The sequence below is a fragment of the Panthera leo genome, chromosome C2 (assembly GCF_018350215.1).
Source record: "Panthera leo isolate Ple1 chromosome C2, P.leo_Ple1_pat1.1, whole genome shotgun sequence".
In the NCBI taxonomy this organism is placed as follows: Eukaryota; Metazoa; Chordata; class Mammalia; order Carnivora; family Felidae; genus Panthera; species Panthera leo.
Genome location: NC_056687.1, coordinates 74,481,849 through 74,507,212, shown reverse-complemented (window position 1 = coordinate 74,507,212; position 25,364 = coordinate 74,481,849). Strand labels below are relative to the sequence as shown.

At 38.1% G+C, this 25,364-nt stretch overlaps 1 protein-coding gene across 4 annotated transcripts in view; it reads left to right on the top strand.

Moving 5' to 3' along the window:
- OPA1 (OPA1 mitochondrial dynamin like GTPase) overlaps nt 1-25,364 on the top strand; it is an 84,712-nt gene that overhangs the window by 37,601 nt on the left and 21,747 nt on the right. For all 4 annotated transcript variants that reach the window (XM_042903636.1, XM_042903634.1, XM_042903635.1 and 1 more), the window contains 13 exons: nt 800-872; nt 967-1,039; nt 2,345-2,460; nt 3,331-3,395; nt 4,184-4,260; nt 10,044-10,209; nt 12,185-12,337; nt 13,461-13,569; nt 14,102-14,181; nt 18,175-18,315; nt 20,538-20,654; nt 21,938-22,031; nt 22,554-22,664. In XM_042903636.1, the coding sequence (XP_042759570.1) occupies nt 800-872; nt 967-1,039; nt 2,345-2,460; nt 3,331-3,395; nt 4,184-4,260; nt 10,044-10,209; nt 12,185-12,337; nt 13,461-13,569; nt 14,102-14,181; nt 18,175-18,315; nt 20,538-20,654; nt 21,938-22,031; nt 22,554-22,664 (1,375 nt within the window). The remainder of the gene's footprint in view (nt 1-799; nt 873-966; nt 1,040-2,344; nt 2,461-3,330; nt 3,396-4,183; nt 4,261-10,043; nt 10,210-12,184; nt 12,338-13,460; nt 13,570-14,101; nt 14,182-18,174; nt 18,316-20,537; nt 20,655-21,937; nt 22,032-22,553; nt 22,665-25,364) is intronic.

Genomic DNA, 25,364 nt, shown 5'->3' with positions numbered 1-25,364 from the left:
TCTTTCCCAGCTCCCTTTATTTCTTTCATGTCTTTCCCCTCTTCTCTAGGATAGTTTATATTTATTTTGAAATGCAACTGAAATTGACATCAGTCCTTTTTTATACCAAAGCTTCAGCATTGGCTTAGGGCTGTGACTTGTCTTAGAGGATGGATTCTTACCTGCAGTATTAATTTGAACAGGCACAGGGAGCAGGAACTCTTACATTGTATGAGGGATTGATCTCTGTGGAAATGTGCATTTTTCTGGGGACAGAGTCTCTAGCTTTTAATACGTTTAGAAAAGGGTTTTGACCCTAAAAGAGCCAGTGGATCCCAATATTTGTAAAAAAAAGAGAAAAAAAAGTCCAACTTGGTTAGGATTTATATATTTGAAGAAAAGTATGGGAAAATAAAAACAGCAGCTACTATTTATTGAGCGACTCTGCATGCCTGGCACTGTGGTAACGTACCTACCATATTGCCTCATATCATGTTTTCAGCCATCATTTTGAAAAAGTTCAGCAGCTTACTTAAAGCTGCATAGCTAAGGAGTGGAGGAGCTGAAATTAAACTAAGGCCTGACCCCAAAGCACTGTACAGCATTCCCAGTTTTCATAATGCATCTTGTAGTGTAGTGAAATTAAATGTGTTTTTTCCCCTCAGGTAGCAATCGAAAAACATTTTAATACTTTTGTATAGATTTATATATTTGAGGATGTATATACAGCATTATTAAGTTTGCTTTATGAATAGTATATTATGCTTCAAAAAATTATATAAACCTGCATCTCACATTTATTTCCCACTTTTAAAAATAGATTCAGCAGATAATTGAAGGAAAACTCTTCCCAATGAAAGCTCTAGGTTATTTTGCTGTTGTAACAGGAAAAGGTATGCAAAGATGGATTCTTACAATTTCAGTTTTTGTTGTTTTCAAATAATAAAGATTAATTTTCTTAGTGAGAATTTCATTGTCTTTCCCTAGGGAACAGCTCTGAAAGCATTGAAGCTATAAGAGAATATGAAGAAGAATTTTTTCAGAATTCAAAACTCCTAAAGTAGGTATATGTTTTAAATACTTGGAGGGAGTAACTTAAGCTGTTCTCACTTAAAGTTTGCTTTATAGTATTAGTTTGTCATTGAATTTCCAGAATTTTTCTGAAATAGTGATCTGGATGTAATAGGCAGGCCTGCAGGGTACTAAGAATTAGGAGCAGCGTGGGGCGCCTGCGTGGCTCAGTCAGTTAAGCGTCCAACTTCGGCTCAAGTCGTGGGCTTGTGGTTCATGGGTTCAGGCCCCGCGTCAGGCTCTGTGCTGACAGCTCAGAGCCTGGAGCCTGCTTCATGGATTCTGTGTCTCTCTGTCTGCCCCTCCCTGCTCATGCTTTGTCTCTCTCTGTCTCTTAAAAGTGAATAAACATTAAAAAAATTAAAAAAAAAAAGAATTAGGAGCAGCTTATCACACGGTACAATACATGCTCGCATGAAAAACTGCCCCTGGGGATATGGGCACTGAAGGACAACGGACACATCTTTAGTTGTTTTACTTATGAAGTGACTTTTTTAAGATCAACACTTACATTTTTATTTATTTTTTTGAAGAAACCCATCCTTCTGGTATTTATGTTTACTTATTTTTTAAATAAACTCTGCCCCCAATGTGGGGCTTAGACTCAAAACCCCAAGATGAAGAGTTGCATGCTCTACTGACTGAGCCAGCCAGACGCCCCCAACAATTCAAAATTTAGATTTTTAAATACATGTACTCGTTTCTCTTTCAGTATTGGGGAAAGTGAGAGTGGGGGTTGGGGATGTCAAAGGGGTATCCTTAAATAGATATTGACAGAAAATAATATCCTGAAAAACAGTAAAAAGGAAGAGTTAAATGACAACTGAATTACCTTGTATGTAGAGAGTCTCTTAAAATGGCAAGGTATGTTTGCCTCTGCATTAGTACAGTAAATCAAGATAGTTCTTGCAAACATAGTCTTGAGTCTTATCTATGGGGACGGGAACTGACAGGTGTAGAGAACTGAGGTGTCCAGCATGGCAGGCACCGGCCTCGGGTGATTATTTAAGTGTGAATTAGTTAACTTTAAAGAAATTAAAACTCCAGTTCCTCAGCACACTAGCCATACACTCCAAGGGCTCAATAGCCCCATGTGGCTGGTAGCTGCCATGTTGGATAGCTCAGATACAGGACGTTGTCTGTATCACAGAATGTTTTATTAGATAGTGCTAGTATAAAATGTGAGAGTGGTATTCTCATTACATTATCATAACGAGCACGTTTTCAAATTTGGTGATAGTTATCGTCCTTCTTGCCATTTTTATGTACTTTAGCTTTTATTATTTTGTAATAGGACAAGCATGCTAAAGGCACACCAAGTGACTACAAGAAATTTAAGCCTTGCTGTATCAGACTGCTTTTGGAAAATGGTACGAGAGTCTGTTGAGCAACAGGCTGATAGTTTCAAAGGTAAGTTGGCTGTTTAAAATAAGCTGACAACTTTAGACATTTTATTAGTTGGCAAGGTTAGGCATCCGTCAGATTTTTTATTCCTTTAACAGTGGCTTTTTACTTCATTTTCTGTTAGGTAATATGTGGAAAATGGAAAAAATACAAATCTTTAGTTGTCGTATGAGAACACTTTCACCTTGAGAGGAAACATCACAAGGAGGACTTTGCAGATTTTTAACCGAGTAGAAAGTTTGCAGTAGGGTTTGAGAGCAAGAGCTTAGTAAACCATAGTGGACTCAGATTCCCCCTTCTAGAGGGAGGAGGGGACTGGTGTTGGGGGGCAGAGCAGCCTGTGCTTCAGCTACTTTGTACCAGTTCCTGAATGCCACGCTTTCTTGCTCCTTGGCTTTGCTTCCGTAGTTTCATTTGATGAGAGTATACTTACCTTCCCTTTTCTCATGTGGAAAGTCCACCTGCTGAGTCCCTCAGCAACCTTAAGAGTATTGTTGTTACTCTCATTTTACAGAAGAAGAAACTGGGGCACAAAGTAACTTACCTAAGTGGTGCACCCAGCTCATACACGGTCGAGAATAGACCCAGGATTTGAATCTTGGTGGTGTGATTCCAGAATCCATGCCTTTAGCAGCTGTACTGAGCTGTTCCCTTGTGTGTGTTGTGGATTGAAAATGGAGAAACTAAAGTCAAGGAGATTAGTTTGGAAAACTTGCAGAGGTGAGATTCTGACATGTTGAGAGCCCACGGCACTCAGGAGCCATAGGCGTGCACTCAGCAATTCTGTTAGTACAGAGATGTGTGAGATCACCTTTAACCACTGCAGCTGGGAAGAAAGAGAATCCTTAAACTGGAACACCTTTTCTTCTTCCTTAGCAACACGTTTTAACCTTGAAACTGAGTGGAAGAATAACTATCCTCGCCTACGAGAACTTGACCGGGTAACGTTTGTGTACCTCATGTATTTTGTATATGTCTTATTTGATACTGTGCTCTAACAAAAATTTATGTTGATGAGCAAACTCTGGTAAGCCAACCTGCTTCGGTTTTGACCATAGGATTACTAATGTAGAGCTGCAAGAATACATTCCCGGAGCAGTTATCTCTTCTACGATAATTTAAATTATTTATTACATAATATTAAAAAATAATTACAGATCATAAGATACTAAAGCAAGTATTTAAAAATGTTTTCTGATAAAATGAAGAACATTCTTTAAAGGTCTTCTAGAATTAACATATTTATGTAATACAGACTTTTTAAAATCGTACATCGACTCTTTTACCTTTTCAGCATTTACTGTGGAGAAATATACTCTGATTAGTGGGACTTAAATATTGGTATTCCTTGATTTTAAAATGCCGTCTTTTATAAAACAGCATCAGTTTACTAATACTAATGGACTAAGTTAATATGTACTAATACGTTCACATAACATTTGTTATGTGAAAAACTTACCTGACTGAATAAATGTTACATGAAAAACTACAGTGAGCATTGAGTGAATAAGGTAGACATTTGTGTCAGTGTCTTTGTCCTTATCTCGCTATTTCTCATTCCTAAAAATGAGACTAGAAGAGAAGAGCATTATTTGCTGGTCATGCCTGCTTCAAACCTAAGCTCAGCCTGCTTGCCTGTCAGAGGCCTTTGTAGAGATCTCTGAAACTCATGGCAGGGCAGATTGACTCTCTTGTGAAAATCTTACTTACTTGTATCTATATTACCTAGAATGAACTATTTGAAAAAGCTAAAAACGAAATCCTCGATGAAGTTATCAGTCTGAGCCAGGTCACACCAAAACATTGGTGAGTATTTGACCTTTTCTCAAAAATATTGCTATATAGATCATAATGAAATACTAACATTTAGGTTGATAAAGCAGTGATTTATTGTAGCCTTGGTTCATCCCCCAAAACACTTAGTAAATAAGTAATAGTATAAAAGTATGTCTTTTTTCAAAACATAACCACTTTTGTTGTCTAACCAGGTAAGTATTTAAGTACAATAAATTATTTAAGTATATTTCAGAAAAGATATTCTGAAAAATTGTTCTCTCCACAGTCTTTTTAAGTCTTGTTTCATCTTAGGTTTTTCTTTACCTTATACTTAATAAACACTTAATTTTGATTTCTTTAAAGTCATTTAGGCAAAAGTTTCATCAAATTGTGCTTAAAGATTAGTCTTTCAAAATTGGTTACTCTTGTTAGATTAATCACAGAGAACAAAACTATCGAGAAAATTGGTTTGTAAAGGGAAAAGGGTATGTATTTTTAAGTTCTCATTTCTGAGCAGGAGCAGTTGGTGCTTTTTATAATATACACCTCATATGTTTTGTACAAATAATATTTCAAGTTGAATTCTGTTTGAGATTCTTAAAAAATAGCAGGTAAATCCATCCTTTTGAAAACTACTCCTGCAAATCTCTCTCAGGGCAAACTATCACCTTCTATTTATGTGTATGTGAATTTGGCACTCTTAAATTTATTGGAATGGGACACTAACCAGAATAGGTTCTATGTACCTCAAGTAAGCTATGTATAAATAGCCTTGATTTTTTTGCAGTCATATTTTAATGAACAAATTCATTGTACATAAATTATGTTTCTAATGAAGCCTATACTGTTTCTAAGAATTTATAATTCTTGGAATAGAACTATCCTTATTGCCATTCTTTATAAATATTTTCTGTACCTCTTCTGTTGAAGAGGTTCTGTAAAGAGTTGAAGATTATCAAAATTGAGCCTAGACAGTTAGTGTCCAGTACTTAAGTTTGAATTCAGTGTTGCTAGTTTCCCCATCCTGGTGCCCTTTCTTCCTCAGTGGTGAACCATTTTCTTTAAGGAGTCAAAATTTGCCTACTTTTAATCTCCTCTCCTCTAAGGATTCTGATCTTATCTATACTTGTTGATTGATTAGTCAAATGTGTATATATATCCAGATTATCTTTGTTATTATTTGTATTTTAAACCAATCTGTGGCTTTCTGTAAGCCAAATGGCTTTTGAAATTGCGAGAGGTGGATGTGTATACACACTCACACGCACATGCGTGCGCACGCGCATAAAGAATGAACACTACTTCCATTCTAGGTTATATGAGGACAGTATACACGAAAAGTGATATGTAAACTGTAATAGCTGGTAATGCTGTTTATGTGAGAAAAATAGGGTGCCTCTGTAAATTCCTGGCATCACCAGATGAAATGGTTAGTGTCGTTTGGGCAGAACAGTCTGAAATCAAAGTATTCCTGCACTAAAGTGAACCATGAGGTTAAACACCGTTTATTTAGTATGCAGGTGGCTGAAGGGAATTGTGAAGGGCTGAGAAGCCTATATTTCCAGAGTGCCTGTAGAGAAGGCAGGGGAGGGAAGGAGGACATCTAGCTGCTAGCGATGTATTTTGTGAGCCGCTGGAGCAGGTGATTCTGTATTTTATCAGATCAACTTTTTTTTTTTTCCTGGTTCTAAAGCTTGATACAAACATAGATCAAAATAGCAGGTCCTAATTGTAACTGTTCATGCCACACTGAATTCAACTGCATTGTACCCAAAATATTTTATTTTTGTGACATAGTTGATGTTGCCTTAAGCAGTATTTTGTTCTTGTTGCATAATGAATGCCTTATGTGATATTTTAGGGTGCATGCCTAAGATGTTAATTATTTCATTGCCAGGACTATTTGATCTATATTTGGTGATCTGGAAACAGTGTTACAAGCGTTTTATGTCCTAAACATGATAGTTTGTTATTAAAGGCATTCTAGTCTACTGTAACTATATTTTAAGAAAGTTATTGGGGGTTTATATTCAACGTAAGTTGCATTATAGGGAGAAATAGGCTTTCAGTGTTTCCACACAATATACCTGACCTGATCATCAGGGATTGATTGCTGACATTAAGCATAAGATATTGATATATCGTTAACATTATGTGACTGTTACGATAGATAGATCTTTTTTTCATATGTCATTTAGAAGGATAGCTGGCTGGATTTATAGAAACACTTTAAAAAATGCTACAGTGTTATGCATACAGCTATTGGTTAAAAGTACTGAGTTTATTTTGTTGAAATTTGAAAAAATGAAAGGAAAATGGGAACGCACAGTTGAGTCCCCTGACTCAGATTTGAGGAATCGAAAAGATCTCTGGTACCATAATCCTGGATTTAAAGAATAAGTGGTGTGACAGGAGAATTGCAGAGGCCAGGAGATGAGAGAAAGCAAGGGGACACAGGTGGCTGAGGGGTGTTACCTACAGCTTTAGCATAGTAGGAGGCAAGAGGCAGGAGAGAAAACAGTAGATAGAAACAAGATACAGGTTATTAAGGGCCATACAAGCCATGTTTGGAAGCTTGGAATTTATCCCATGAGCACCAAGGGCCACTGAATATCTTTAGGGCAGATTTGCAGTTTAGAAAGATCTTTATAGTAGGGCAAGTGGGATGCTGTGAAGAAGGAGGCAGTGAGCAAGGAGGCCACTGGCTGCTGAAATTACTAGATGAGAGATGATAGCACCTTGAACTTGAGTCAGGATGGTGCAGATGGAGAAGAGACAGTTTTGAAATATTTGAGGAGTCACCTAGCAGATAGAATTGACAGGATTTAGTGACTAGATGTGTAGATAATGGAGAAGTTCATTAAACAGTGAGTGCATTTCTACACAGTAATTACATTGCTGCTAATTTATAGGAGTGAAGATATATTTGACAAAGATGAACATAAGAATCGTAAGAATTGTCACCATGGTTTTGAATTAGTGTAAAAAAATTGAAAACTTCCGTTTCCTATTTGAAATTATGTCATATTTGATTTATTCATAGAGTGTATTACTGTGATGACACTATGGAAAAATGTAGGAAACTGACATGGAAAACGGTACAATATGCTTTTAACTAACATAGTATGTGCAATTTGATCCACTTATGTAAACACACAAATATTTATGCAGGCATTAAATGTTTTATTGATAAATAAAGCTGTGAATAGTGGTTATACCACTGAAAGGGGAATTATGGAGGACTTACTACTTTTTCTGTATTGGTTGAAGTTATTATATAGGGTAAGTCCTTTGCTTTGAAAGAAGAAATTTCTATTTTGAAAAGTGTTTTGATTAACATGCAGTATAGACAAAGATCCTGGAAGTACAGAGGTGAATGAGCAGAACTATAATGTTAACTGAATTTTGTGTGTTTATGGACTTTTCCCTAGATGATGGCAAAATTTAGAATAGAGAAGTCTACCATCATCTAAAACATGCTAGGAAACGTAAACAAGGGCTCAAGTCAGGGTAGCAGACGGTGTAAACTGGCCTCACAGCACTGGAGTTTACACGAGAGCTGAGGACTCTTGTCTGGGAAGAGATTTTGGAGTGAAGGGAACCTGGCTTCCACTCCCTAACTAAGCACCTTCCAGTCAGCAGGATGTGAGGACAGTCACTGTCTGGAAGGGAAAGCCAGAAAGGTCTGAGGATATATGGAACGGGGGAAGAGTGGGAATGTAAAGCGGTTTGTTTGTTATGGAACAGAGTATTGGGGGCACAATAAACATGATTATGAGGGAGAGGAGCAGGGGGAGTGTGGACAGAGGACAGCAGCTTGGTGACAAAAGGGCAGGTGAGGATGGGTGACAGGAGCTCCCTGTGGTGGACTGGAAAACAGCCTCCTCTGCGAACATTACCTAAGCTCGTCAGGATTTGGTGGTCTGGGATTTTGCTATTATCTCCTCGAAAGGGTGTCTGGAATGTCACTTCCTCCCCCACAGACCCCTGGGAGGAGGTAACAGACCAAGTCTTTTCTGACGCAGGAGTGGCATAAAGCCCTGGTGGTCAGAGGCTGGATCCTGGTTTTTTGCTTATCTTTCAGAAATTTGAGTTTGTGTTTAAAATTTTATCCAAATTGGAGGCACTGACAAGCTTTTTTTCTTCCAGCCTGCTCCTAAAATTTTCCGCCTATCATTATGTGTCATTAACACCATGACTAAATTGACTTTGTCCTTCTGGTCCTCTGTGGTGTGTCCTCTCCTCACACTCTTTCTTTTGTTTTCTGCTTGTAACCCAAAAAAAGACCTGAAAATTAGCAAGGGGAAACCAGCAGCTAAGCCGATTGACTCAGTACACTTGACTTTACACAAAATGTTAAGTGAGTATGAGTAGTCTTGGATGGGAGGGAGTGTAGGCGCTCCTCAACTAAGAAAATTGCATCTTGGCTTCTGGACAGCCGGGATGTTGCTGCTACAAAAGTGGCTGTCGTAGACGGTTGAGGTTGCTGACTGCTTTTGGTAAGCAGAATGTTTTTTGTATGTTGTCGTATTATCTCTCAGTAGAAATTAGTTTGGGAGAAGCCAAATACATATTTTCTTGAGAGTTCAGTTTTTTTCTTCACTGAAATAGTTGTTTTTTTCTTGCTTAGAGATGTGTGGTCTTGTAAGGTACTTTTTAAGGCAGGATTCTCAACTTGATTATGCATCCTTTATAGTGTTGCCTTTATCATGATGTGTTGACCAGTTTTACCTAGCAATATCCCATAACATCTCTGTGCTCTGTGCTGTGGTCTGATAAATCGTTAAAATTATACCTAGAAATTCTCAGTCTTGGACTGCACTTTTCAGCAATACATAAAAAGTCTGTATAGGCACATAAGCACAGGAAAAGATGCTTAAAAGTATTCGCCATTAGGGAAATGCAAATGACTGCAATGAGATACCACCGTAAACCTGTCAGAATGACTAACCATATCAAATGTTGGCAAGAAGCAGAGCATCTAGAACTCTCATACTGTGCTGGTGGGAATGTAAAATAGTTCACCCATTTGGACAGTTTGGCAGTATCATAAAAAGTTAACTATGTAGCTACCAAATGATCCAGCTCTTCCAATCCTAGATATTTTGCCCGAGAGAAGCAAAAGTATGTGTCCATAAAGACTTGCATGTGAAAGCTCATTACGGCTTCATTTGGAAGAACTGACGGTGGGAAACAACGCAGATGTCCAATAGCAGCTAACTACGTAAACAGATCCATGGAGTGGAATATTACTCAGCAATAAGAAGGAGTGAGACAGGGCGCCTGAATGGCTCATCAGTTAAGTGGCAGACTCTTCATTTCAGCTCAGGTCATGATCTCATGGTTCGTGAGATCGAGCCCCACATTGGGCTCTGCACTCACAATGCATGGAGCCTGCTTCCCGTTCTTTCTCTCCCTCTCTCTTCTCCTCCCCCACTTGCAATCGCTCTCTCTCAAATAAATAGACTTAAAAATAATTTTTAAAAAAAGGAGTGAAACATCGATACAACAATATGGAGAAATCTCGAAATGGTTTTGCCGAGTGAAAGAAGACAGACAAAAATAAGAGTATATACTGTATGGTTGCATTTACACACAATTCTAGAAAATATAAGCCAACCTCTAGTAACTGAAATCAGATCCAGCGGCTAGAACTTTTGAAGATGGTGGATAGGTTGGTTCTCTTGATTGCGGTGATACACAGGTATGTTCATATGTCAGCACTGTAAATATGATACTTCAATGCAGCTGTTTTTAAAAACAATATAATATTTAAATTTGATGTTCTTGAAACTTGTTTTGTCTAATTTCAGGGAGGAAATCCTTCAGCAGTCTTTGTGGGAAAGAGTATCAACTCATGTGATTGAAAACATCTATCTTCCAGCTGCACAGACCATGAATTCAGGGACTTTTAATACAACAGTGGACATCAAGCTTAAACAGTGGACTGATAAACAGCTTCCTAATAAAGCAGTAGAGGTTAGGATATAATTTAATTAAATGGGTAAGAAGCATTATGTGAAGGGAGTAGGAGCCATGAATTTTAGGTTTTATTCCCATCACAGCCACTTTTTCTCCTTTTGGTCTTTAGGCTCCATTTATTCTCTATTCCTTATCTCTGTGTTGGGGTCAGCCTTAATGCTATTACCAGTTACTACTACTATAAAAATTTACTAATTGGCATTTTGTTGTTCCGAGGGCATTGGTCCTGTTCCAAAGATAGCATTTAACAAAACCAGCAAAATTTGCTTAACTGTGAACTGTTTTTAACTTTTTCTGCGAATAAGGATCCCATAAGAAAAATGTTTAATGGTTGAACTATTTCATCTATTGATTTTCTGCAGGGCTCAGTTGCACTTAAATAATCATTTCCTTAGTTAGGATCCTGCCAGAACATTAGACCAAGAATTATAAGAAAGTCCCTTAAAGAATGCTTATCTGTTACACATTGGCTGTACCACGTAGTAGTTGGGTGATCTTTGGACTCCAGGTGCTTAACCTTTCTGTTTACTTGTACAATAGGGATGACGATGTTGCCCACCTTGCAGATTGTTATAAGGAGCAAATGTGCGTAATACATAAAATACTTAGACACACCTGGCCCACGGTAACTGCGCAGTAAATGCCAGCTGCTGTTACTGTGATGATGAGCATCCCCTGAGCTGATCTGCCACGCGTATTAGTCTGAAGAACGATTGCGCTCGCTCAGTAAGACGCGGTGTGTCCTGTGCCTCTTTGTGAGGTTGCTCACAAAATGAGAGTCAGTGTCAAAGATAATTTCATTTTTCATACTTACCTTGTCAGCTTCTAATTATTTGGGCGTCATTCCCCCCTCTCCTGTCCTGCTCCAGCCCTGACTGCACCTGTTTTCTCAGTTTCTTCGAGCTTCTCTTTCTGAGAGCTGGCAGCTGCTCTGCTGAAGCTGCATACCGCTGACCCCTGTCAGTTCTCCACACACTTACCCTTGGAATAGCTAGAGAGCTGCTGCCATCACTCACCAGCTCTCCTCACAACCTAAAAACATCTGTGCGGCCCCGGTCCCACGGTAGGATATTTTCACATCCTAAGGCTCGGCCGTGGAAGTGGTCATTCTGTCTCTTGCCGCCTTCTCCCTTCTCACCTGAGTGTGGCGGAGACATGAGGATCTGCTGAAGGTCAGGAAACATAGATTCTAATACCTCACTGGATATTCTTGAACAGCCATCTTTTTTATGCCGTGATTTCTTCATGTTTAAAAGGACCAGGGCTAAATAAAAAACACAGCATTAACCAGCCCACTTAATCATAAGTAGATTTAGTTCTTCATTACTTCTGGCACTGGGCTCTTCCTTCAGGTAATTAGGAGTTAGCTGTGATAGAGCCTGAATACTGCTGGGCTCTGAAGGTATTGATGCTTTGCTTCATATATTTGCATAAAGGCAAACATGTGAAGAAGACTAAATCGTTATGAAATTTTAAACTTTCTGCAGAATGAAAGAAGCAGGCAGACTCACCTCTTGTACAGAAGGAAATAAATTAGTGAACTAAGTCTGGGGGCTGATTGGAGTACAGACCTTAAGTCAAGGGGGCAATTTCTTTTCAGCTCCAGCTAGCGTTATGTAGGAATGTGGGTACAGTGCTGCCGGATAGTTCAAGAGAGGCTGGAAACACAGATTTTTATATGAAGTCTCTCTCTTTTTAATGTTGGCTCTGTTTGTTAAAATTTAAAACACCATGTAGGTCTAGCAAAACATGCCAACATGTCAGGACGCCAAATCTACCCCACTAGCTACCAGTGTGAGATCTCTAGGCCAGTGTTTATGTATGCGGCCTTTAAAAAAAAAAAAAAGGGGGTTTCATATGTACTTTGTGATAAGCTTATTTTATCTGTTTGGCTTTAATTCACATGTGTGTCATGTTACATATTAAATATAAGTATGTACTGTGAATACAGCTTTTTTTCTTTTAAATCTAGGTTGCTTGGGAGACCCTACAAGAAGAATTTTCCCGCTTCATGACAGAACCAAAAGGGAAAGAGCATGATGACATATTTGATAAACTTAAAGAGGCTGTTAAGGAAGAAAGTATTAAGCGCCACAAGTGGAATGATTTTGCGGAGGACAGCTTGGTATGTCATTTGTATGTTAAGGTGTCGGCCTCATGCTTTTATATAATTTCTCAAATTGGTATCTTTTTGTAGGAAGCTGTTTTTATATGACCATTTCAATTAGGTTCTGAATTTAAAATAATGAGGGGAAAGAAATAGTTTAACCATCTGTAATTAGTCCTTTAACATTTCTCTGCTATTTCTTTCTTGGCTAGCATTTCAGAAAAAAAGTCAAACTTTGCGGTAAAGAGGCTTCTATTAACTTCCACAAATTGTTGTCCACTAGCCATTACATGGACCTGATCTACAGATGGCTCAGATAGCTGCTTCTCATTTTACCCTTCGTGGTAATAAAAGGAATTAGATGCATTGGTTTTCAGTGGATTTGAGTCATACAATGTTAGACTTCTAAAATAATGCTAACTGCCACATGTTGAATGCTTGGAAGGTGCCTGAAACTCTACAGTGTATTTTGTAAGCAGATTTTATTTAGTTCTTAAGCAGCCCTATTATTGTCCTTGGCAAAACTCAGGCCCAAGCCCTGACTCTGCTACAAAGCCTGACTCCTGACCTTCACCAAATCCAACCACCTCCAGCAGATCTTTTGTTATGTGGAACGTTTCATCACCATAATCAAACCTGGTTAAGCACCTGCTCTCTTCCCAGACAGTTCTGAGGAGGACTGTTGAAAGATTGAAAAGTTTTCCAGGATAATGCATATCTCACTGTGGGCTGGTCATAATTGTAATTTATTTTAGAATAAGTGTTTGTTTTCATGTTTGAACACAGATCATATGGCAAAAAGGAGAGGTAGCGATGATCTGAATCATTAACTCCTGAGTTACTAGGGTTCTAGGTGCAGATTTTATGCGGTTACATGTGTAACATACCTCTCTCGATCTTAGACATAGCTTACTCAATTTGGGATAGGAAGAAGTCTTCACTGTTTATATTTTGGGGAAGAAAGCTGACAAGTGGGCAGGTAATAAGACCTGAATTTGCATGGTAGGGGCATACTTTTATGTTGTTTTAGGCACATCTGTTCTTTTGGATGTTTGAGAAGCTGTCAATTTGAATACAGTTACTAAGATTATAAGGCCTAGATAGATCAAAATTGGCTGTTTTTCTTTCCTTGTTATTTCAGAGGGTTATCCAGCACAATGCTTTAGAAGACCGTTCCATATCTGATAAACAACAGTGGGATGCCGCTATTTATTTTATGGAAGAAGCTCTTCAGGCTCGCCTCAAGGACAGTAAGTAGGACATGTGTTGAGTTGTGAGTATTCGCAGTGGTGAAGGGGGGGGGGGGTCATCCAACTTGATGAACGTTTGTAAAATAAAGTTTTTAAAAAAAAAATAAAACTAACATTTCATAGCTTTGTCATTAATAACATAGTTAAATTTTTTTTGTGGGATTTTTCAGTCAATGGCTTAGTAACTAGGGAAAATATTAAATAAATTGGACATACGTTCATATGTACTCCTATTCTGAAAAAACTATAAGACCATTTAAGTGTTTGCCTCTATACCTATGGAAACGGTATACCTTGCAATACCAATTGTACCTTGCGCAGATTATAAACATATATAATTAAATCCTTTCTTCTACATGTACCATATCAATCATGTAATTTTTTTTGTCTTTATTTCAGCTGACTTTATATTGATATAGCACTTTAAAATAGTTAATAAAATAAGACTGTTTAATATTAGTTATAATCTATGTACTTGGTAAATGATAAAATTTTTGATGAATTTTTAAAAAGTTTTTTTTTAATTTTTCAGCTGAAAATGCAATTGAAAACATGATAGGTCCAGATTGGAAAAAGAGATGGTTATACTGGAAGAACCGGACCCAAGAACAGGTAAAAAAACAAATCTCTGGTCTTATGATATAATTTTGATTATTTTAATTCAAGCATTAAAATACCACTTTTGCATGCCTTCTAGACCAATCTTAATAATTTCAAATGTTTTATATCAGCCTTTCTACAATATAATGAAATTTTAGAATAAGTAGTAAGCTATAAAAGCAAGTTGTTTTTTTCAAGTGCAGTAGCTATGTTACTAAAATGGGAAATGAACCATGCTCCTTTTGTGGTTGATTACTTTGTTCATTTCAGTTCCTTGTTTGAGGTAAAATGAAGGTTGAAGTTATAAACAAAAATAAAAAATGATACGAATTTCAGAGGATGTAGAGTAAATGTAATCAGAATGAAAGATACAGTGACTTTGTTTACCTCATCTGTTACTTCTGGATTTTTCTGTTGTCTATTCAGATTATTTTGTTCTTTTGCATTTTTTGCTGTTGTATTCCCAAAATAGGTATAAAAATTCAGACAGGAACTAGAATTACAGAATTTATTCCATAAATATTTAATGAGCACTTCAGAAGAACAAAATGGTAAAGGCAAGTATAAATAAATTGACAAATGAGTAGAGGGAGGATGTATGAATCATTCAAATTCCCATCCCTTACCTTCTTTTTATTCCTTATTGTTATGGCTCCTCTTCCTATCTAGCATTTAGTCATACACCACATCTCATTCTTACATTCATTACTTAAATCAAAGAGTGAAAACAGGATATAAAATCAAAATGCACAAGTGAAAGTAGTAATGACTAAGAAAAAGAGGTGGCATCCAGTCCTCTTTCAGTCCGAATCCATGTAATTAGAGAAAGGAGAGCAAGATACAGAAGTATCAAGAGAGAAGATAAAGAGAATGGAAAATTGCCAAATGACATATCATTCTTGTTTCCCTGTTTCCTTATTTATTTATTTATTGTTTTGTTTTCATCTTAAATACAGAATTAAGTTATATAAACTTTTTTTTTTTTTTTGTTAGTTTCATGCCCTTTTTTTTTTTTCCATAAGCTGTCTGTCAGATATGAGTCCCAATTTATCTTTAAAAAAGGGAAGGAGGGGCGCCTGGGTGGCTCAGTCGGTTGAGCTTCCGACTTCGGCTCAGGTCACGATCTCATGGTCCGTAAGTTCGAGCCCCGCGTCGGGCTCTGTGCTGACAGCTCAGAGCCTGGAGCCTGCTTCGGATTCTGTGTCTCCCTCTCTCTCTCTGCTCCTCCCCCGTTCATGCTCTCTCTCTGTCTCAAAAATAAATAAACATTTAAAAAAATAAAATAATTAAAAAAATAAAGTAAATAAATAAAAAAGGGAAGGAACAGTCTTCCTCTTCTCTTTTTTCTGATAGGATTTTTGTGGAGAGAACCTGAGGAGGTAGACAGGGTTAGCAGTTGGATCACATCTGTCTTCAGGGAGCATCAGTTATCTCTCTTGACACATGGGCTAAAAGGAGGAGGTCTGTCAGAAAAGAATTTCTAGGAGAGCCATTAGACTCTAACGTGATCTGACTTTAAGACTGGAAGAAGCAATGATTGAAAAGAACTGGTGTGAGGCAGGTAAACCTGGAAGGAAAATGGTGTCCACCCATCAGGGTTTAGGGAAATTAGGCTAAAGTCTCCACAGTAATCGATGTTGGCACCTTGCCTCAGCAACTAGTGGCCAAATGCTCTGAGAGAGAAATAATTCCTAGTTGTAAACTATTTTCTCAGGAATTTGAACCTGTAGGGGATCCCTGCAAGGGAAGTGGAAAATTAAGTTTTAAGATTAATGGAAGGATCTGTGGCCTAGGAGAGGAATATGGAAACCCTTCAGAGAAAGCCCTTTTCCTTTCAGGGTTTCAGGGCAGCATATGTAAGACCCAGACTGTAGAACAGAAGCCATAATTTGGAGTGTAGGGAGAGGGACATCAGGACTGCCTTGGGAGGTGTTTGTATGTGCGTGTTTCATTTTCTGTTTCAAAAGAAAGCCTCCTGTCAGACCTACTGAATCAAGTTCTTATTCTCTAACCTTTCTACCCCTCCTGCTCCCAGTTGAAAACCACTGTTGTAGATCTCATTCCTGGAGGTTACCATGAGAAACAGATTATGGAAGAGGTTGAGACTGTCCCCACATCTCACACTGCAAGTTTAGGTGGCTGTGTAATAGTTCCTTCTGTCTTTTTGAGTGATTGATTAAGCAGGAAAAGAAATTTAAGACTGTCCTACGTTAAAAATGAGAAGTCTGTGCTCTGAAAACTACTTTTTGCTTTTATGTTGTTACTTTTTCCTTAGTTTTCTAGGGAAAAATCCATTCCTTTGGAACATTCTCACCTTGTCTGAGCTGAACTGTGGAGATCTTGGTCAGGATACATGGGAGAGTAGTGTTCTTCTGAACAGCCAGGGTGGTGGGGACAGGTGGACAGATAGAAGTAAAAACAGGACAAGAAGAGTTGGGGAGTATCATCTAAATTAAAGATTTATGGGGCGCCTGGGTGGCTCTGTCAGTTAAGCATCCGACTTCGGCTCAGGTCATGATTTTGCAGTCCATGAGTTCGAGCTCCGCGTCGGGCTCTGTGCTGACAGCTCAGAGCTTGGAGCCTGCTTTGGATTCTGTGTCTCCTTCTGTCTCTCTGCCCCTCCCCTGCTCTCTCTGTCTCTCTCTCTCTCAAGTAAATAAACATTAAAATTTTTTTTTAATTAAAAAAAAATAAAGATTTCCTTCTTACCTCAGACCAAGAGCAGATGTTAAAGGAAAATGTGAAATTTCTCTTCATTAAGTAATAGTTTTTCTAAAGTGTCATGTTTTCAGAGAATATTAATTAGTAGTTTCATTTATAAACCAGTTATTTACATTTACATTTTATTCTTGAAGTACTCAGATACTGTAGCTTGCTACAGTTTGGGGCAGAGTGCTATGGTAGTAACTTGTTTAGAGTAATCAGTGAATTTGAAGCTAGCTTCTTTTATCATGCAGTTTTGGAAAGATTGAAAAAAGGAAAGATAAACATAATTTGACAATGTGTAAAAGTCTTACTTTCAAATTTATCACTAGTGTATGTTTTCCTCCTTTGGTCCTCAGATTATGAACAGTTATAAAGAAGAGAATGGAGGTACTTTTAAAAATGATAGGCATCGGGGCACCTGGGTGGCTCTGTCGGTTAAGCGACTGACTCTTGGTTTTGGCTCAGGTCGTGATCTCGCGGTTTATGGGTTCGAGCCCTGCGTTGAGCTCTGCTCTGGCAGCACGGGGCCTGTTGGGGATTCTTTGTCTCCCTCTCCCTGCCCCTCTGCTACTTGTGCTCTGTCTCCCTCTCTCAAAATAAATAAACATTTAAAAAATATAAATAATAAAAACGATTGACACCTTCGGGCTCCTGGCTGGCTCAAACTATAGATATAGAGTGTGCTACCCTTGATCTTGGGGTTGTGAGTTTGAGCCCCATGTTGGGTTTAAAGATTATTTAAAAATAAATTTAAAAAAAAGGAATGATAAGCACCTTGCAGAAGCAGTTTAAAGCACAATTTTTATTAGAAATCCTTTTTTTTAAATCCCAACTATGAATTTCATATTTATCAGAAAAGAAGCCTGTCAGCAGGTGCAAGTTCTTACAGCCATCTAGTTCTTAGATACAAGGCATTTATTAGAACATTATCTCTTCCCTTATATTCAGGGTACTCTTTCCTAGACTGATATCCTACTCTAAGGTCAAGAAAGTATACAGTAAGCTACCTGGTGCTGTAACTTCGACAATAAACCATTTGATCAAAAGCAAAATATATAACAAATGTGGCTAATTTCTTGTTTGTTTCTTTCTCCTCATATAAGTCCAGTTTATTCTGCTTCCCAGAGCTGTTGTCCTGTATCCTAAGCTGGGGACTGTGTTCTTTCTTGTTTGCTGTGTGGGGCTCGTGTCACCTATTGTGCAGCAGCAGTGTACTTAACTAAAATCAGGGCTCTGTTTTTATAAGCGTGGCAAATCATGAACCATCTAAAGCAGAATTCTCTTTTAAACAATTTCAAGTTTGTCCACAACGAAACCAAGAACGAATTGGAGAAGATGTTGAAGTGTAACGAGGAGCACCCGGCATATCTCGCAAGCGATGAGATAACCACAGTGCGAAAGAACCTGGAATCCCGAGGGGTAGAAGTGGACCCAAGCTTGGTAATAAATATTGCGGAAAAGCCTGAACTTACTTCCTTAATCTTTGTTCTTGTGGTAAAATGTTGCTACTTCTCACATGTTACTCGGATATAGAAGTGCTTGACCTGACTTGGGTCACGTGTGCTTTTGCTGACAGTAAAAAACAGTCACTTTGGTTGTGTACAGAGTAGAGATTTATTCTTGGCGGTGTTTTCTTATGGGTAATACTTTAATTCGTAATGAGGAGTTTGAGACTTGGAAAAGTGAAGTACCTGGGCATGTTCAGCAGTTAGCTCTTGCAAAAGGAGGTGAAGCCCAGTCACATCTCTGCACCACGTTACGCCGTTTCAGATAGCAAAATAGAAGTTCTGCTTCAGTGTGTTTCATTTATATATATATGTTTTCTCTGTCAAATGTACCTTAATCAGGGGCGCCTGGGTGGCTCAGTTGGTTGAGTGTCTGACTCTTGATTTCAGCTCTGGTAGCTGGTAGATCCCAGCGTGGTGGGATCAAGCCCCATGTCAGGCTCCACGCTAAGTGTGGAGCCTGCTTGAGATTTTCTCTCTCTCTCTCTGCCCCTCTGCTGCTCACTTGCTGTCTCTCTTAAAAAAAAAAGTGCCTTAATCAGGTATGAGTGGATTTAGAAAAAATGTGAATGTTAAGTTTGTATTAAATTGAGTAGTGCCTTGGGGTTCTATCTCATTTTCCTCACATCATCATAATAAATATGAGAATAAAAATAATTACAGACTATGTTTTGCTTATCTTCATGATGCTTATTTGGGGAAGATTTGAAAAAAATAACTGTTTCTGGGCCTATGTACCCCAGTTAGAGTATAAGGGATTAAAACCTCATTTTAAGGGGCGCCTGGGTGGCTCAGTCGATTGAGCGTCCAACTTTGGCTCACATCACGATCTCACAGTTTGTGGGTTCGAGACCCCCATCAGGCTCTGTGCTGACCTCTTGCTCAGGGCCTGGAGCCTGCTTCAGATTCTGTGTCTCCTTCTCTCTCTGCCCCTCCCCCACTCACGCTTTGTCTCACTCTGTTTCTCAAAAATAAATAAATGTTAAAAAAAAATTAAAAAATAAATAAAAATAAAACCTCATTTTAATATTAGCTTAAGTTAACTTAAGTGAAACCCAATTAGAAAAATAATTCTAAGAGGGAAAACAATCATATAAGAAGTTTCAGAGCCACACAGAAGTTCTTTTAAAGATTATCTACTATTTATATTTTTGCACTTGAGAAATGAGTATATTTAATTTAAATTCCCCAGGAGGTCAGAACAAGAAAACTGGTAAAACTCAAAGCAAGTTAAAGCTGTTACATGTAGCATTATTTGTAAATAAAAAATGAAATTAAAACTAATGATTACATGAAATTATTAGTTGAATATGAATTTAATTTATCCATCCTTGGACTTTGCCTGCATATTAGGATATGGATTGGCTGTATATATTGACTTTCTCTGAGCAAGAAAATCTCAGCCCTTTTTCCAAGAGACATTTTGTTCTTCCAGTGCACTTGATGAAGCTATAAAATAGATAACAAGATAATTATGACAAACATAGCAGATGGACTACTGTCAGAGATGTAAATTCTAGCGCAGTTCCATCCCATTCACTAGTAATACTGACATCATCTCTGAGCTTCCACTTTCCTCTGTGTTACATAGCGTTGATTGTACTGGTTCTACCTGCGTACGATTATTACTGGTCTACTTAGAAAAGACGCTTGCAAGAACCTTGAACACTTTGACAAACTACGTAATAATGACACGGCAGGAGTCATTTTGCTATGGTAACAGCAAGATGTAGTAATCAGAAAGGAAATAACTGTTGGGTTGATGGTCTGAGACCAGCTTCCTAGTCCTGACTCTGTCCTTAGATAAGGCTCACAACCTCTTTTTCCTTGGGGCCTCTTACCTTTAACTAGGGGCAATAATAATCCCAACCCTATCTACTCTACAGAATGATTATTTGAATGTAATAACAACGGTTGTTAAAAACACTACATATTTGGAAGTATATAAACTGGTAAGGGGTCAGAATAGTGGTAAATCTAATCTTTTGTCTTAAAAAAATTTTTTCTTAATGGGTAAAATTGGTAGAATAACACTGCCACTAGTTTTAATTAACTTTTTTATAAATAAACTTCGTGGATGACTTTTCAGAATGTGTTTGGTCAACCTGAGGGGAGTGTACAGTAACTCTTTGGTTTTGTTTTCTTTCTTCATTTTAGATTAAAGATACTTGGCACCAAGTTTATAGAAGACATTTCTTAAAAACAGCTCTAAACCATTGTAACCTTTGTCGAAGAGGCTTTTACTACTACCAAAGGCATTTTGTAGATTCTGAGGTAAAGTGTCTAAAAACCAGGGAAAATGCTTTTAGTGATGGTTGTTTGGATGCTTGAAAGTTAACTATAGCTTTAACATTAGTTTTAAGTCTTTTGATCTGCTGGGAAAAAGTATATATGATTTATGTCTGAAGAATAACCTAACTCCTATCTTTTCTAAGGTTTTTACCACTTTATATTTTACACACAATAAGATTTTGTGTGCAGAGAACAGGCACTAAACCACTTAATTTTTTTTTTTTAAGAATTAACTTTTTTGTATTAGAAAATAACACATCGTTGTGCAAATACAGTAAAGAAATGTAAAAGAAAATTGCAAAGGGAAATAGTCACTTACTAATATTCCTTATTAAGGAATAAGTCACTTATAATCCCCTGACCTAGAAGTAATTTTAGTTAACATGTTTATATGTCTGTTAATCTTTATAGTTGTGTGCATGTGTATAACATAATCCATTTGCGTAGTGGACATCATCCTGCAAAAACAGCTTTTATTGTGCTTTTTCCTATATTGTATTTCTTTATATCACCAAAATCTTTAAATAATTCTTTGAAAGAAGTGTATGAAGTTGTACAGTGTAATGTCATGTTTCACAAAGTAACCGCTAGGTGGCAGCAGACTGATGTATTTTGAGCATTTTCTTGTAAGTAGAAGTGCTCTGAAAGAACTCTATTAATTAGTAATCAAAGGCCCCTAAAATGCTTTTGAGTTTTCTACAGCTTGAAGGAAATTTGTATGTAACTATACCTATGTAAAAAATGGCAAGTGTTTTGCGTAATTTAATCGTTGAGAAGACCTCTCTACAGAATAAGCTCTTTTTGAAGCATATCATTAATTTATTTTTATCTACAAGCTGCATTTCAGAACTGGCTTGCATGCATGCTCGAAGAAAAGAGGTTAACCTAAGGACATATTTAAGCTAACATGGTTGTTAGCTGAAACTAAATACAAATTAAGGGTATATGCTGTGAATTTCCACTTGTATATAATGTCATGAAATTCTCTACTTCCCGGATTCATTTGCTTTGTCCTCAGAATCAAAACAAAGCTATATAGGAGTGAGGTAAATTGAATGCAAATCACACGGAAGTTCGTGAACCCTGAGCAGAAATGATTCGGTGGCTTCTGTCTGCGATAGGAGTACGTGTATTAGATAAATCTGAGGTTTTTTGTTAAAGCTTAGGGTATAGGTATTAACTTTAGTAGTCAGTCGTATGTGTTTGTGATCATGGTTTTCACTTTTAAATTTGCATCTGGTAATCTTACTGACCTAATATTTTAGTTGGAATGCAATGATGTCGTCCTGTTCTGGCGAATACAACGCATGCTTGCCATCACTGCAAATACTTTGAGGCAGCAACTTACGAACACTGAAGGTAAGCCACAGAGGGACCACTTTCTAACTTTGACAGCAAAAATAATAGTAGTAATATTCATTTAATAGAATGATGCCAAGATACTTCTTTAAAAATAGGTTTATTAGAACATTTGAAAATTAAATCTGCCCTGAAAATATTAGTGAAAGTAAATCATAATTGGGAAAGATGGGAGATAAAACGTACCAAGAGTCTCCCCTCATGACACAAAAATTCTGTTAGAAAAGGACTCCTAAGCTTCATGTAGTTTTTGGGGGAGAAACCTGCACTTCCATTAAAGAGTTAGGGCTTAAATATGACTGTCTCTGAGAATTGTATTAGTTTTATGCTGATAAAAGTATTATATGATAAGTAAAGAGTCTCCCTGTAACTGTGGGAAGTTTGAACTTAATAGATCAAACTCGATGAGAAAAATAAGAACTTACCCTCCAAATACTGCTACCCTCCAAATACTGCTAATTTTATCATCCTTGTGCATTCATTAGAAACACAGCTCCTCAAGTTTTTGTTTACTTTGAATAGTCAGGCGATTAGAGAAAAATGTGAAAGAGGTATTGGAAGATTTTGCTGAAGACAGCGAGAAGAAGGTAAAACTGCTCACTGGCAAACGAGTTCAGCTGGCTGAAGACCTCAGTAAGTGGTTCTTCCTGCCCTCTACCTTCCTGCCTTTTCTCCTTCCCCATTTCCATTATTTGTTCATCCAGTTACTCTCAAACTATAGAAATGTGCATGCAAAGAACATTTTTTCCACTGACTGAGAGAAAGGTGCTAACTCATAGCCCCATCACTTGCAGTACTTTAATGCATGTTTCTTAGAAACCAAGGTTTCTCGTAGCAGCCATAATGCAACCATCAGAATCAGGATGTTGACACTGATTGGTTACTGCATCTAATCTTCAGACCCTGTTCAAGTGTCGCGTGTTGTCCTGATATTGTCCTTCCGTGTAACAAGATGTTCCGTGCTCATCCTGTACTTTGATCCGGCTTCCTTGCTTTGCAGAATAGTAGTTAGAAATTAAGAGCTGGGTCCTAGGAATGCTCATTGTCATTGGACTATCACTGCTCCCAGACCCTCTCAGTGGAAGGAGCTGGGGAGCAGATGCTGTATGCATTCGTGCGTGTGTGCGCACACGTGCGTACATGTGCAGATGCACGTCTGCACGTTTACGCCTGTATTCCTAATCACATGTATACGTCTATGTTGAAAGCCATAAGTTGTCACTGGTACTTTCCATTTTGATTCAGTAATACAGGGTTCATTCTGTTTTTCTCCTTTTGCTGACAATGAGAAATCTGGCTCCAAGTATCCTTAATATATTTACTTACTTTGATCAGTCTCCCTATATGTAACGAAACTTGTCACCGTCCCCTTCATTGCACAGGCATCCTTCTCACCCAGCTCAGGCTCTGATCACCCAACTCCAGGCCACCACCACAGCACCTCACCCTGTGTTGACACCCATTTTACCTCATCCAGGCTCTGATACCCCATGCCACGTTCCCCTTCACAGAGTCCTTTTTACTGAGCTCATGCACTGGCATCGTGTGCCAGGCATGTCCCCCTTTATCCTTCCCACGTCTTCCCCTGCCCAAGGACACCCTCCTCACCAGAAGCCAGGCCCTGCTTTTCTTAGAGGACGCCCTCTTCATCCTATGTGTGCTCCGGTACCCTGCACCAGACTGGACTGCCCTCCTCCACAGATATTCTCCTCACTACCGGGCCAGGCCACTGGTACCCCCATGTGAACACCCTCTTTGCCCGGCTCAGGTTCTAACACCTCCACTAGGCCCACAGGGCTTTCCCCTCTCACCACCGCTCCCACACCTCCATCCTAGCTTGGCCTTACTGATCACTTTATCACTTAGTTTGTGGGGGATATTTGGTTCTTTCCTGAATGCTAGTGCAGTCCTAGTTTTCAGGTACTTGGATTACATATTGATATTTACTTAGATCCTTGAGAACCCAAGGAAATCCGTGAAAGAGTTATGTTAAATAAACATAAAAATACTGAGGTTGGTGCTTCTGTCTGAGCTTACTTCGTTACAAGTTTCCCTTATGTAATTTCATGAAACAAAGTATTTTTCCTTTCAAGGTGTGCTTAAATTTACTGTCTTAGGAGTTTTCTGATATCTAAGAGAAAGCAGATACTAAATAGGAAGAAATTCTTCAAATTTGAAAACTGTTTCTAAACTGAATTTATGTCACTATAGTACCCCAGAGTATCTGAGAGAAGCCAGTGGTTTTCCTGTTTAATACCCTGCGACTCAGCCACATGCACTCTACCACTGTCTCGTCCCTTTCTCTGTGACCTCAGCACGTCGTTTGCTCTCTTTTCTCTCCTTTCTGCCTTTAAATAATCTTGTATTCGAAACGTATCTCATTTTAGCTCTCATTTCCACTTTCTGTTCCTTTTCTTTTAGTTCTTTTCATGCCATGTTGTCAGAATAATTCAGTTTGTGCTAGCTTATAGATCTGTGTTGGAATGTGAACTGCCCTTCACTAGCTGTATTATCTCAGGCAGGATATCTGTCAGAGCCTTAGCCTCTTTGTTTGTAAAAATCACTCCAATAGTTACTATATTGCTAGGAGGGTTTTGAGGAGAATTAGTTCAAAAACCCCTTGCAAGTCCCTGCTTCACAATTTTATGCCACGTTAGTGCTGTTACAGGAAGAGGTGTGTCAGTGTTGCAAGGTGTACAAATATATTTCTTTTGTATCCCCCTGGACATGGTTATCAGACAGTGAAATACTTCACTGTATTTTACCAGCATATATAATTGTGAGTGATTAAAAACAGTGGGTCTTTTCTCATGTTTTGTAATAGAGCCTTATATAACCCCATTACGTTCCAGTCCCAGTTTGATTACTTGAAGAAAGTGTATTGCTAACACAGATTTGTGCACTGTCAAGCCAAGTCTTAGATTATCCTGCTGGTTTTCCTGAGAAAGTACTCATATGACTCCCTTGAAGTGATTTACTACTTTTGTACATATAAAATTATAGTCGTGTTAATGTACCAAATAATGGCCTTGGAAGCAAGTGTTTCACCAGTGACTCGGCTTCATCATTCACACTGAAGGAGATGAGCCATGACTTTGTCTATTAGTTGGAGAAGAATCTTGGGAGTACCTTTCCCATACTGTTTATCTTTAATGTAACACTTGGGAATATGGTCAGGGATCCTTTCAGCCAGAAAACTTTCAAAGTTTGGACAGTAACTACTGTATTACTTGGATCAAAGTTTTTAGTACAGCATATTCAAGTAGAATATATAGTTAACGGAATTCAGAGAAAGGGAAGCAGCCAAAAGAGTTTTTACTACAGTTTCAAATC